Genomic DNA, 15,421 nt, shown 5'->3' with positions numbered 1-15,421 from the left:
TCGGTGAAATTATTGATAAATTCGATCATAGTGACTTTTGTGATGGCTGAAATAAAGTAAAATGACTTATATGTAATGAATGGAAGAAAAATAACTTTTGTGTAATAGACACAAAATTAAATGACAATGAATGAAATATTAAGCAAAAGAAACTAGAGCATGAATTATTGAATTGTACTTTACTTTCCATTTTAACCCTTCTAGATACATCAAACTCCTCTTTTAATTTCAGTCACATTAAAAGTCACTTATTTTGGACATTAAAAAATAGCTTAAAATTCACTTATTGGACTAAAGGAAATAATAGAATTTGATTAATTATTTATAGTTTTAATTAAGTCCAAGTTAATTTAGATCTAGTTAGAGTTTGCAAAATATATCTAGTTCATAAAACCAAATCCAATAGGATGTCTTTTTCCTGAAAGTCCAAGTTTACGCTATGTAAGATACTGTTCCGTTTTATTCTAAACTCGTTTTTATACATTGTGCCAAAGTAACGAGGCTTGTTTGTGAGGGACATGCCTAATCTATTTGGTTTTCATATGTTCAATGCGCTTGTTCCAATGACTCCAAGTGAGCCAGCCAAATTGAACTAGTCACACTATTTTATATAGTCGTTTAATCATAAAAACAAACAGAAAAGGGGAGAGAAATGTGGAGAAAACCTTGATATTGACAAAGCAGCAAGATCTTTATCACAGAATCCACGACAGAAAAGAAATGTATTCGACAACTCAAGTCCCTCTTCTATTACTTCTATGTGTGTTAATAAAGAACTATGACATATGAAGCACCATTTGCCTTCATCTAAGAGCATTGACAAAAGCCAGCAAGGAGTTTACATCCCTCTTTTCTGATGGGTACTTAATTGGCTGTGAAGAGTGCTTAGGAAAGAATAGTATTGTGGGGAAGCTTCCCAGCTGCAACTCTTGCTGTCCAAATGTTTTCTGCTCACCATCTGCCCTGAATTTCCCTACCTTTACACCCGAACTTCCCAACTTCTCTGCCAATTCAACATATGATCCTTCCATTGCCTGTGAAAATTTAATTACAAAACATCAAGCTAATTCCCAAAAGCATTCATGAGAAGAAAAAATCCATCAACAAGGAAATACTTGGCCGTGTGCTGGTGGGATGCAACAGTTATTCAAAGATTAAATGATCAATTACCTGGCAGAAGCGGCACCAAGGAGCATAAAGAACGACAAGCCAAGGCTCTCTTCGGTCTTCCAATTTCAATAGGTTCTCAACTCCAGGTCTACTCAACTTAACAATGTCCTTAGTGTCCAAAATATCAGCAACATTGACATTTGCTTGGACAGCACTGTTCCCATTACCATTTGCACTTTCATCTTTGATATTTCCTTTGTGTAAGCCACATTCCTTGGCCTTTGCATCCTCCCACCACCACCTTCCTTCTCTCTCGTGTTGCCCAGGCAGGACCGGCCTGGTGCAAGGTTCACATCCAATGGAGACATAACCTTTGGAATGCAAAGAGTTAACGGGCACATTCATCGCACGTAGGAAGTTCCATATGTCCTTGCCTTCTACATTAGCCACTGGATTCCACTTCACCAAGCTTCCAGATCCACCATCCAATCCCTCGAAAGAGGGGTCTACTTGAACAACTGGAACTTCAGATCGAGTTCCGGGGGACTGATCTTTTCTTTGCCCCGTGATCCAGGCACGTAAACCTTTGAGGGCTCTCCTCAGGGGCCTAACTTTCCTAACACGGCAGCATTCTTGGTGGCCATCATCGTAGAATGAGAAAAGACCCTTGCTCCTTACTAAAGCCTGAACTTCAACAGCATCAGGAAACATGTATTCGATGCGAATGCCATAGTGCTTCTCGACAGCATCAAAAAGTTGGTAAGTCTCTGGATTCAACCTTCCAGTATCAAGGCTGAACACTCTAAATGGTCGACCAGTTAAATGTGCATACTCTATCAAAGCAACATCTTCTGCACCACTGTAAAGTAAAGCTAGTGTTAAAGAGCATCATCTTAGGGAGACACTGAAAATCATCATAAATAAGTGCAGGCAGAAATTCACAGTTCATGTGGATAAGTAAAACGGCATATCCATCAGGAATTTCTCCATAGCAAATTTCTATATGATGAAGACTGCGCAAGCTACTCCCTCAGTTTCATTTTTTTTCTTACTTTCCTTTTTAGTCTGTTTCTAAAAGAATGACTCTTTTCTTTTCTGGCAACTCTTAAGTTCCAACTTCCAACATGACATATTTAAGACCACAACGTTAAAGGGTATTTCAGTATAAGACCACAAGATTTAAAAGTATTCGTTACCTTCTTAAACTCCGTGCCAAGTCAAAATGTGTATGAAGATAAATTAACGAAATAGCATTGCAAAATGAGTTCCATCCGGCATCAATCAATGAAGAACAAGCACAGAGTCAATTACATTGATCGGCTGCGGCTATATTGAGATACATTATCTTCCTTGGATAATTGCCAAGTTGCACGTGCTCTTTTCTTTTAATGTCGCACCCGTGTCAGATTTTCCAAAAATACACTACTTTTTGAGAATCCAACACGCACCCACGGACACTTTTGAAGAGTCCAAGCAAGCATAGGATAATTCAAATACTAAGCAAGTCATTAATTTAGGTTTTTCAAATTGTGCTCCTCAATTAACTTTAAAATTCTTACACTTTCACTTACACGGGGTTTCATACAATTATTTAGAGTTGGGCATGAAGTAGTACAATCCATCAACTTAATACAACAAAAATAACAAAGATCAGTACCTGAAAGCGATGGCAATATCATCTTCAAATTTCTCAAGGGCATTATCCATAATCTCAAGAGGTGAAGCATTTTCAAGATCCTTAGCCAGTTTTTCAAAGTCCTCTGCCTCTACCACTTTCACTGCTACCTCTGCTTATACATAGCAAAGCAAATCAATTTTTGTGCAAGAGAATTACTCCTTCTATTTCAATTTGCCTGCACTAGTTCGCTTTTTAGTCCGTTCAAAAAAAATGTCTTTCCTTTTTGGCAACTTTTTAATTATTAGTTCGCACCTGACATATGATCATTCAAAAAAATTGTTTATTTTCTTAAATTCCATGTCAAGTCAAAACCAGACAAATAAATTGAATTAAATCAGCTATTCAATCAGCTACCTACAAAGACAAGCCATGAAATTCAACATACCAGGAGCAACAATTGTTGCTGCTGACGGAACTATTGACTCATTCCTTTTAGGCTCAGCATACAATGGCTTCACAGCACAACGCCTCGAAGAAAAATTCAACAATTTCGATGGTACTTTTGGCTGATCTAATAGCTGAAATTTACCCAATTGGGATACTGCAAAGATAAAATAATTGTGATGAAAAAATCCAAGAAAAAGAAAAGTAATTGAAGCCAAATGATAGAATTATCATATAAGTGAAAAATAATAGGTTACCTTTGGGTTGTTCATGTGAAGATGAAGACAAAGAGCCATGAATTGCTCTAGAAGAAGTGAAAGCCAAAGCCATTTTATGAATTTTCCCAACTGAAGAGACAATTTTTCACGTTAAATTGTTGATGAATTGTGCAGATAGGGTATGGAAATGGTGCGAGTATTGCAGGGTATTTCAAGATTTGAAGAGAGAAAAACTTGGGATGGATGATAAAGGAACCAGAAAAGAAGGCTACCTTGTAGGTACATTGAACCTGGACGTGTTTTGGAATCAGGACGAGAAGTCTGATGTGGCATTGTTGTGTGGCAATATGTGCATCAGTGCTTCCGTCACGTAGGATTGATGAAATAGTACATTTTATAAATTTGGCAAAATGGTCATTTGTGGCTTCTCTAAAGTAAACACTTTTACTTATATTTTTGTTATCTAAATCCTTAAACTCATTAAAAATAAATTTTTAAAACTCTTTTTTGCATATGTAATATTAACTTGATGATATGAAAAAACATGTATTTTACACATGATTTTTTGGCTTGTAAAGCCAATTTGTTTGCTTTTATTTTTCTAAAAAAAATAATTGTAAATTAAAAAAAATTGAGCCTTTCTTCTTTTTCACTGACCCCTCTCCCACCCTTGCACCAGCCTCATTCCCCACCCTTTCTCCCCCGTCCCCCACCCCAACTCGCACTAGCCGCACTTCTCCTTCCCTCACCCTCACCTAACACACACACACACTCTCTTTCCCCCTGTCCCCCACCCTCTTTCCATGTGCTAAATTCCCACCCCCTACCCCACCCCCAACCCCTACCAATCGTTCCCCACTCCCAATCCGCACCAGCTATTCCCCACCCCGCACCAGCTCCTCTCTCCCATCCCTCACCCTTACCCAGCACACACACATACTCCTTTTCCGTTATCCCCCACCGTCCTTCCATGTCCTAAATCACATTAAATTATTTTTTTATAAATAAAGAAAACAGATAAAAATGAACAAGAAAGAGAAAAAATTGTGGAAAAAGTTTATCAATGTTTAATTAATGAAAAAGGGAATGAAGAATTATTGGTATGGATTATGAATAAATTAATGTTAATGGTCACTTGATTATGCAATAATCATAAAAAAGGAAAAAAGGCCGAAGAAAATGTATGCTGACCTAAAACAGATTAGAATTAATTTTTTAAAAATATTATATATATTTTATATATATTCTGAATATTTAATTTCCTACGTATCATTGAAAAATGATATGGCATGCAATATGTCAGAAAGTGTATTACACTCATATTAGTTGGATGAAAAAAAATTTAGAACGCTATGTTTTGATGGGTAAAGGATTCAAAAATTTATTTTTAATGGGTTAAAGGGTCTCGATGACAAAAATATAACTAAAAGTATCTTCTTTATAAATCAGGACAAGTATAAGGGTCCAAGAGTCCATTTCGCCTGTAAATTTTTTTGCAAAAGTTTCAATTTGCATACGCAAAGTTTTATTTAAAAAAAAAAAAATGAGTGGTCTAAAACACTTCTTCACCATTTATATAGCCAAAATTATTTAATTAAAAATAAAAGATGAATTGCTAAGTTAAAACAGTTCTAATTATATATAAGAAAAGGTAACAATCTTTTTTGCATAAATTTAAAAAAGAAAAAGTGTGTTACATGAATTGAAATAGATTAAATAATTATTTTATATATATATTTTTTCACTCATTTAGTTTAACAAAATTAAAATTAAAAAATTATTTAATTTTCAAATTATTTCTATTATGAATTATAGTTATTTTTTAAATTATTTACTTTATTCAAAACGGTTATAATAAACTTATTTATTAAGAGGCCTGTCAATCAAATATGAATGGTAAAAATTGACCAGAAAGAATATTCTAATAACTAACGAAACACAATGTTGGATGAACTCCATACATGCCCAAATCCTTCAGAAAGAAAAAGTTTTTTTTTTAAAAAAATAAATTTTTGATGCTTTCCAGTCATTTTATTGAATAAAAAAAGAAATTAACAAAAGCATCTGTCCCAAGAACCAAATGGTACAAAATCTGAAAAATGTTGTGGATCCGACCCAACTTTCAAATTGACCTAGCTATATAAATGTCTCTATTTCCTCTTGGTACCATTCTTAGCTATTGTAGACGTTGTTTCCTCTTTATCAGCACCATGCTTCCCGGCTGCTGCCGCTGAAACTCCCAGCTAACCTTCCTTCTTTTGTGGGTGATCAATGTTGTTCTTATCATCATGTTGTAGATCTTCTTCACAGAAATGTTATCAAAACACCAAGGTAATTGGTGAATAGTTTTCCTTAGTCTACTCCTTTCTCTTTTAACAACTCTATCCTTCTCAGGTGGTTGTCACTATCGTGTTGTTGTAGAAGGAAATGGCCGGAGTTTGCAGTTCTTCCACAAGTATTCTTTTCTCCATTTCCTGCTCCTTTGTTTGTAAGCTAAGATTATAATACCCTTCCTTATCCTTTTAGATGAGCATTGGAGTTTTTGTATCCATTGCTGATTTGGGTTTGTGATTAACCTCCTAAGCTGATGGACGAATATATGACGTATTTCCCTTTTGTTTTTGGTTATGCCTTTATTGAGCTAACATATATTAGCCTATCTGATTTAGCAGCTTTAGTGTTCCTTGTACAAAGATTATACATGTTGTAAATTCTCTTGCTGCTCAGAATCTATATTTTGCATATCTAGTATTGGCTAAACACTTTGTAAATACGGCTTTATCTTTATAGTTCTAATTCTCAAGCTAGGGATTTGCTTTATGTTCATGTTCATAATTTTCCTTGCTTCTGATAGTAATTGTTGAAAAGTATCAATTGTTAATACGTCTTTTGACTGAAATGCTAAATTGGCTAAAGAATATGCTAACATGTTCCCTTCTCTGTATATATGGCTGATTATAGCATTTAGATTAGACATAAGCTTTCTGATTTCCTCTTCTGACTCAGTCATCTCCCACGGGATATTTCATACCTTTCTGATAAAATTAACCATCATCAAAGAGTCTAACTCAATTTCTACCTCTCTATAGTTCCTTGATGCACAAAATCTTACTACTTCTAATATTGCTAACATTTCTGCTACCATGTTGGTTTTTATACCTAACTTCCCAGCTTGTGCATATATCAAAGTTCCATCATCTCTTATCACAATAAAACCATATGAAGCCTGCCATGGATTACCTTTTGCAACTCTGTTTGTATTACACTTCATTTTAACTGGCTCAGGTAGTATCCATTTGACTGCATAACTATAGAGTCTTGGCTTGTAACTCCCTAACTTGTTCACCAAATCATCCCAGTTGCTTCCAATATCTTTTATCCAAGGAAATTTAACTCTTACCATTTTCTTTATCAATGTCAATACTTGATGGTTCATGCTTTATATACGTTACTTCTCTCTATGCTTCCCCTTATTTTTTCTTTTCCACAACACCCACATGCTAATAGATGAAACTGCTTTAAGGAACTGCTTCAACTTTGTAGGGCGTCTTTGAACCACCAAATCCTTAACACATGAGTCATTTGAGCTCCATTCATTCCAACACCTACAAAATCAGCAAACTGCTTCCAACTCAGCTATGGGAGCTGTTAGAAATAAATACTCCATTGTCTCTTGACTATAATACTCACAACACCAACATCTTGACACCATACTTATTCTCAATATAGCAGTATTATCATTTGTAGTAATTCTACCCTTCCATGCTCTCCATAGAAGGAAACATATCTTGGTTGGCAAAGCTTTTTTCCAAATCTTGTTATAATCATAATTTTCTCTTCTTTTACTTTTGGGAATTTTTTATGAATCTTTGATAGTGAACTTTCCATCAGAGTTAGACATCCACCATGCTTCTCTCTTTCAGAATCACTTATACCTGGCTTGATATTATCCTTGATGTGTTGAACTATGTCTTCTGATATATACTCCTTCAGCTTGTCCTCATTCCAATCCCCCCCTTCTGTTATAAAATTCTTAACCTCAATTTCTTCCTCCTTATCATTTATTTCATCCACAAAATGTAAAGCACATAACTTTGTCCAATTATCAAACCAGAAACTGGCCCCTTTATTCTTGATCTGCCAAAAAATGTTATGCTCAATTTTTTCTTTGACCTTTAGCATTTTTCTCCATATCTGTGAAACTCCATAACCCTATGCAATTACTGGATGCTTTTTCTTATAATATTTGTTTCAATATAATGACTCCACAAGGATCCAGTAGATATTCTAAATGTCTACCACAATTTTGCAAACAATGCTTCTGAAACTATATGTAGGTATCTAAAACCAATTCCACCTTCCTTCTTTGGATAACATAACTCATTCCAAGAAACCCAATGCTCCCCTTATGTGCCACCTGTTTCCTAAAAAAAATCTTACCATCAACTTATGTATCTGATCAACAACTCCTTTGGGAGGGCTCATTGCGGACATCAAATACATTAACATAGATTGCAATACATTACATAACAAAACATATCTTCCTCCATATGTTAATAACTTACTATGCCATGACAAAATTCTCTTAACAATCTTATTGACTATTTATGTAAGGACCCATAAAAATTCCAATCGTTTAAGCCATATATAGCATGGAAAAGAGGTCCCAGACTTAGAAAATTTCAGTTAACTGTTTATACTTAAAATCATTTTTGGCCTTCATAATTCGATGATCTTATTTTTTATCTTGACAACCTTAGAATGGCGATTTTTAAGTTGATTCATGATCAGGGATGTCAATAGGTATTCTCAGACGAGTTTTGAATTTTTTGAACATTGTTTGAGGCACGTTTAAATATCCAAGGCAGTGAGCCGATGCCATATCGATGTGTTACATCACCCATCGCATCGACAGTGTTATTACCAACTCAAGAGGGCAAATTCCAGTAAGCAAACACAATCTCAACTCATCGCGTTAGCCATCGCGTCGACCCCATCGATGTGGTGCGTCGGTCTACGCGTCACTGGGCATAATTTTTGCTCTTTTAATTCCGCGTCCAGAGGGGTAATTAAGTTAATTTCCCCACTTTTATTCAGCCCTAAAACACAAGATTAAGCCACCCTAGAGGCAAAATTCATTTTTTATTCTCAAATTTTCTCAAGAACAAAATCCTAGTTCATTCAATTTCAAGTCCTAAGCTCAATAAATCGCCAACAACTTTCAGAGAATCAACAAAAAAGGTATGTTAGGTGTTAATCCTTGGGTTTTCTTCCACTCTTGGAGTTTAAGAATCCCTTTTAAACTATAAGTTTATGATTTCATGACTTACATGTACGAATTTGATTGTGTTTATGTATGTATTGATGTTTGGGGTTTCAATTCATGATTAATTGCAAGTTTTATGAAAATCAAGATAGTATATGTGTTGAATTATGTGATACTTATGTTAAACCTTCTAATTACAAGTTGATTCACGATGCTTATGTGATGACGATTATCATGTGCATTAGTTATGCTCCCCAGGTGTTTGTTAGAATGCCTATGTGAATTGAATAGTACAATCATGACATGTAAGTATGTGTTCCCATTCATGTACAAGTTCATGCCTTGTAAGTGTTTGACAAAATGACTCAATGAATTGATCATGACTAAGTGACTAGCTAGTATGCTTTCAAGATTGTGGCATGTTTACTATCAATGATATTGAGTCCTGAGGGTATTAAATACCCGATAATCTAGCTGTTTACCTAGAATTACAGTAGCTATAGAATAGTTTCAGTAACATCATAAACAGTAGTACTTAGTCAGTTATAGTACTCAGTAAACTCAGTCCAGTTCAATCAGTCAATATGATTAGTAACAGTTCAATCAAGCCTAGTGCAGTCTAGTGATTAGTTTAGTGTCTATTCAATCGGGAGTAGGATTCAGTACCGAGCAAACTTAGGGATGGGGTCATTCATGCCAATAGAGGGTTTGACCCTTAGTACCAGTCCCTACGTTACAGAACTACGTAGCTAGTGTAGGTTAAGACGTCTTCCTGCCAGATTAAGGTTGACACAACCATATATATATATATATATAATTCATGAGACTTCCTGCCAGATTGAGGTTGACCCAGTATTGTTGGTATCCCTTGGCAAGGTGCTAACACCCTTCTAACTAGGGTCTCAGGTTAGACCCCAACTCAGTTTATAATTGGGGTATGTCAGTTAGATGAACACTCCCACAATTATAGTTTCAGACTCAGTATAGAACTCAGTTCAATTCTACAGAATTAGGACTATCAGAAATAATCACCCAGATATCAATAATAAGGTTATCAGTAACCTCAGATATCATTCACTCAGTTAGCAGAATTTAGTATTCAGTTTCAGATCTCAGATACAGTATGTATATATGTATATGCACGGTATTGCATAATTAGTATTTATAGTAGTTTTAGTTATCTCATTCATTTATATTCATATCACTCAGTCAGAAATTGTTCATGCATACAAACCCATGCATATCAGCCTACCTCACTTAGCATACTAGTACATTCAAAGTACTGATGCCTTCTCTCTTTCTATTCCAAGTTTCCTTTTCGTTTATAGAATATTCCTCCCAAAAATAATAACGAAAGAAGAACTAGAAACCAGTCAGTACCTCTGCCCGTTTAGGCAGATCCCCTGGATGAGCATATGTCTCACGCAGAATTTAGAGCATCTTTCACCAATCTAGCTCATTCTGTAGAAGCCCAAAATAAATGCCCAACTTCTGTTCAGGCTAACTCAATGGCCAGTACTGCTATATCTAGAATTTGGGACTTCACCCAAATGAACCCTCCTTCCTTTTCAGGGTCTAAGTCTGAAGAGGACCCATATGAATTCCTTGACATGGTGCAGAAGGTTACTGATATTATAGGGGTAACTGCTAGTGAGAGTACTACGTTAGCTGCATATCAATTGTAAGATATGGCTCATATGTGGTTTAAACAGTGAAAGATAGATAAGGCCGCAGATGTAGGGCCTATAAAATATGAGAAATTTGCTACTTCCTTTCTAGATAGGTTCTTTCCATTGGAGTTGAGGGAAGCTAAGGTGTTAAAATTCATTAAATTAAAGCAGAGCAGTGTGTCAGTGAAGGAGTACTCTCTCAAGTTTACTCAGTTAGCTAGATATGTTTCTCATGTGGTAGCTGATAGTAGATCTAAGATGAGTAAGTTTGTGTCTGAAATATTTGATAGTGTGGTCAAGGAGTGTTGGACTGTAATGCTAATTAAAAAGATAGACTTGTCTAGGTTGGTGGTCTATTCTTAATAGATAGAGGATCAGAAGATTAAGGAGAAAAAAAGGGAGAACAAGAGGGCTAGAACAGGTAGCTTCAACTTCACTCAGCCCAAGTCAGAGGGTGGTAATCGTCCTCAGTTCCTTTTGAAACCTTTAGTTCTAGATCCTTCCTCCGCCAATGCTCAAGTGCCTAAGTTTGGAAATGATAATAAAGATAAGGCACTAGGATCTAAGTCTCAGGGTAGTGTTAACAGTGCCCAAATAAATCCTCTTTGTAAGAAGTATGGTAGAAACCATCAGGGTATTTATAGAGTTGGCAGTGATATACGTTTCGAATATGTCAAGCCAGGACATAGAGTCAGAGATTATCCTCAATCAGGCTATTAGGATCAGTACAATCGTCCCCCAGCTTGGTCTGATCGTCCGTCTCAATAGGGTGCCGCTTCCAGTGCCACTAGTGGGTAACACCCAAATAGACTTTATGCACTTCAGTCCTGACAGGATCAGGAAAGTTCTCCTGATGTGGTCAGATTTTTGTCTGAAGAATTTTCAGGAGTTGAAGACTCGACTTACTACACCCCTAGTTTTGACTTTACCAGATGGCTCAGATGGGTTTGTTATGTATTGTGATGCTTCTAGAGTTGGTTTGGGGTGTGTTTTAATGCTGAGAGGTAAGGTCATAACCTATTCCTCTAAACAACTTAAGCCCCATGAAAGGAATTAAACTACCCATGATCTTGAGTTAGCAACTATAGTATTTGCCTTAAAGATTTGGAGGCACTATTTATATAGGGTGCATGTTGATGCGTTCACAAACCATAAAAGTTTATAGTATGTATTTTCTTAGAAAGACTTGAACTTGCATCAGAGAAGGTGGTTGGAGTTGTTGAAAGACTATGACATGAGTGTTCTGTATCATTAGAGCAAGGCTAATGTAGTGGCTGATGCTCTCAGTATATTGTCCATGAGTAGTGTTTCTCACGTTGAGGATAGTAAGAAGAAGTTAGTTCAGGAAGTTCATCAGCTTACCAGGTTGGGTGTTCGTTTGGTTGATTCAGCTGAGGGTAGTGTTTGGGTGCAGAATAGTTCGAAATCATCTTTTGTTTTGAAGTAAAAGAAAAGCAAGCCAGGGATCCCAGTTTAGTTAAGCTGAAAGAGTCAGTCAAAGATCAGAAAGTAGAGGTTTTCTCCCAAGGGGGAGATGGTGTGCTGCGTTGCTAAGGTAGATTATGTATGTCATGTGTAGATGGTGTGAGGCAGCTAATTCTTGGAGAAGTGCATGATGCGCGTCACTCGATTCACCCAGAGGCCACTAAGATGTACCACAATTTATGGGAAATCTATTGGTGGAGTGGGATGAAGAGAGACATTATAGAGTTTATGGCTAAGTGCTCTACATATCAGCAGGTTAAAATTAAGCATCAAAAGCCTAATGGGTCTATGCAGGAGTTCAGTATTCCCACTTGGAAGTGGGAGAAAGTGAACATGGACTTCGTGATGGGTTTGCCTCGTACTCGTCATCAGCATGATTTAATTTGGGTCATTGTGGACTGGATGACCAAATCCGTCCATTTTTTGCCAGTTCATACCTCTTATTCAGCCAAGGATTACACCAAGCTCTATGTTAGAGAGTTGTTCAGATTGCACAGAGTTTCATTGTTCATCATTTCAAATAGAGGTACTCAGTTTATATCTCACTTTTGGAAAGCCTTCCAAAAGGGTCTTGGTACCCAAGTTCACCTCAGTACAAGCTTCCACCCTCAGACAGATGGTCAAGCATAAAGGGCCATTCAGACTCTAGAAAATATATTAAGAGTGTGTGTCGCTGGCTTCAAGGGTAGTTGGGATGACCACTTGCCTTTGATTGAGTTTGTTATCATTCTAGTATACAGATGGCTTCGTTTGAGGCTCTTTATAGGAGAAGATATAGATCTCCCATTGGTTGGTTTGAAGTAGGTGAGGCCTTGGTAGTGGGGCCTGACTTAGTATTTGATGCCTTAAAGAAGGTTCAGTTGGTCGGGGAGATTCTTAAGACAGCTCAAAGCCGACAGAAGTCGTATACAGATGCGAGGAGGAAGGATCTTGAATTTGAGATTGGAGATTTTGTGTACTTGAAAATCTCTCCCACGAAGGGAGTGAAGAGGTTCAAAAAGAAGGGGAATCTCATTCCCCGATATGTCAGTCCTTACAAAATTCTCAGTCGTTTCAGAAAGGTATCTTACGAGCTTGAGTTACCTTCAGACTTAGCTTCAGTACATCCAGTGTTTTATGCTCCTTACTAAAAAAAATTCATAGGTGACCCAGCAGTTATAGTCCGTATATAGAGTATAGATGTTTAGAATAGTCTCTCTTATGAGGAAGTCCCAATCGAAATCCTTGATCATCAGATTTGCAAACTGAGGAATAAAGAAGTTTCTTTGGTCAAAGTTCTTTGGTGGAATCAGTCCATTGAGGGAGCTACTTGGTAAGTGGAAGCAGATATGCGTACCAAATATCCTTACCTCTTCTCTGCAAACTCAGACTCAGCTCAAGGTAACAGCCTTCCTTAGAGTTACTTAGTTCCATGCTCAGATTCCCTTTACAAACTTGGTAGCAATTATCGTTGCATATAATTCCCATCATAGTCATGCATTCATGAATTAGTTCAGTCATGTAATCACGCTTCAATTATGCATATTCAGTGTGACAACTCAGTTTATCAGTAGTTTCAGTCATGTAATCATGCTTTAGTTGCGCATGTTCAGTATGTAAACTCAATCTATCAGTATTCTTAGCTTAGTCAGTCTCATTCAAGGAAGAATATTCCCAAGAGAGAGATATTGTAAGACCCTATCCCAGTCGTTTCAGCCATATATAGCATGAAAAAGAGGTCCCAGACTTAGAAAATTTCAGCCAAGTGTTTATACTTAGAATCATTTTTGGCCTTCATATTTGATGATCTTATTTTATATCTTGACGATCTTAAAATATCAATTTTTAAGTTGATTCATGATCAGGGATGTCAATAGGTGTTCTGGGACAAGTTTCAGATTTGTTGGACGTCGTTTGAGGTACGTTTGAATATCCAAGGCAGTGAGTCGACGCGATCTCGATGCGTCGTATCGCCCATCGCGTCAACAATGTTATCACCAGCTCAAGTGGGCAAATTCTAATAAGCCGATGTGATCTCAATGTATTGCGTCAGCCATCGCATCAACCCCATTGATAAGGTGCATCGGTTTGCGCATTACTAGGCATAATTTTTGCTCTTTTAATTTCGTATCCAGAGGGGTAATTAAGTCAATTTTCCCACTTTTATTTAGCCCTAAACACTAGATTAAGCCACCCTAGAGGCAAAATTCATTCTTTACTCTCAAATTCTCTCAAGAAAAAAACCCTAGGTCATTCAATTTCAAGTCCTAGGCTCAATAAATCACCAACAACTTTCAGAAAATCAACAAGCAAGGTATGTTAGGTGTTCATCCTTGAGTTTTCTTCCACCCTTAGAGTTCAAGAATCCTTTTTAAAGTACAAGTTTATAATTTCATGACTTACATATTGGAATTTAATTGTGTTCATGTATGTATTAGTGTTTGGGGTTTCAATTCATGATTAATTACAAGTTTTATGATAATCAAGATAGTATGTGTGTTGAATTATGTGATCCTCATGTTAAACCTTCTAATTGTATTTAGAGTATTGTATTCATGATTCTTATGTGATGACGATTATCATGTGCATTAGTTATGCTCCCGGGTGTTTGTTAGAATGCCTATATGAATTAAATAGTGAAATCATGACATGTTAGCATGTGTTCACATTCATTTACAAGTTCATGCCTTGGAAGTGTTTGACAAAATGTCTCAATGAATAAATCATGACTAAGTAACTAGCTAGTATGCTTTCAAGATTGTGCCATGTTTACTATCAAGTCCTGGGGGTATTAAATTCCCGACAATCTAGTTGTTTTCCTAGAATTAAAGTAGCTACAGAATAGTCTTAGTAACATCACAAATAGTATTACTCAGTTAGTTACAATACTCAGTCCAATTTAATCAATTAATATGATCAGCAATAGTTCAATCAAGCCTAGTGCAGTCTAGTGATCAGTTTAGTGTCCATTCAGTTAAGAGTAGGAATCATCACCGAGCGAACTCAGGAATGGGTATTCATGATTCTTATGTGATGACGATTATCATGTGCATTAGTTATGCTCCCGGGTGTTTGTTAGAATGCCTATATGAATTAAATAGTGAAATCATGACATGTTAGCATGTGTTCACATTCATTTACAAGTTCATGCCTTGGAAGTGTTTGACAAAATGTCTCAATGAATAAATCATGACTAAGTAACTAGCTAGTATGCTTTCAAGATTGTGCCATGTTTACTATCAAGTCCTGGGGGTATTAAATTCCCGACAATCTAGTTGTTTTCCTAGAATTAAAGTAGCTACAGAATAGTCTTAGTAACATCACAAATAGTATTACTCAGTTAGTTACAATACTCAGTCCAATTTAATCAATTAATATGATCAGCAATAGTTCAATCAAGCCTAGTGCAGTCTAGTGATCAGTTTAGTGTCCATTCAGTTAAGAGTAGGAATCATCACCGAGCGAACTCAGGAATGGGGGCATTCCTGCCAGTAGAGGGTTTGACCCTTAATAGTAGTCCCTGTGTTACAGAACTACGTAGCCAGCATAGGGTAAGACGTCCTCCTGCCAAACTAGGGTTGACGCATCCATATATATATATATATATATATATATATATATATATATATAT

At 36.5% G+C, this 15,421-nt stretch overlaps 1 protein-coding gene across 1 annotated transcript; it reads right to left on the bottom strand.

The window, feature by feature from the left end:
* Positions 1–655: 655 nt before the first annotated feature.
* LOC107858434 (5'-adenylylsulfate reductase 3, chloroplastic) lies at positions 656–3,664 on the bottom strand. Its single transcript, XM_016703088.2, has 5 exons — positions 3,430–3,664; positions 3,174–3,329; positions 2,768–2,897; positions 1,171–1,969; positions 656–1,034 (listed from the first exon to the last, which is right to left on the bottom strand). The coding sequence occupies exons 1-5, from the start codon at positions 3,500–3,502 to the stop codon at positions 804–806; spliced, it is 1,389 nt and encodes a 462-aa protein (XP_016558574.1). The 5' UTR covers positions 3,503–3,664; the 3' UTR covers positions 656–803.
* Between the last annotated feature and the right edge of the window lie 11,757 nt (positions 3,665–15,421).

Source organism: Capsicum annuum, chromosome 2 (genome assembly GCF_002878395.1).
Source record: "Capsicum annuum cultivar UCD-10X-F1 chromosome 2, UCD10Xv1.1, whole genome shotgun sequence".
Classification (NCBI taxonomy): Eukaryota; Viridiplantae; Streptophyta; class Magnoliopsida; order Solanales; family Solanaceae; genus Capsicum; species Capsicum annuum.
This window is presented reverse-complemented; position numbering and strand designations above follow the sequence as displayed.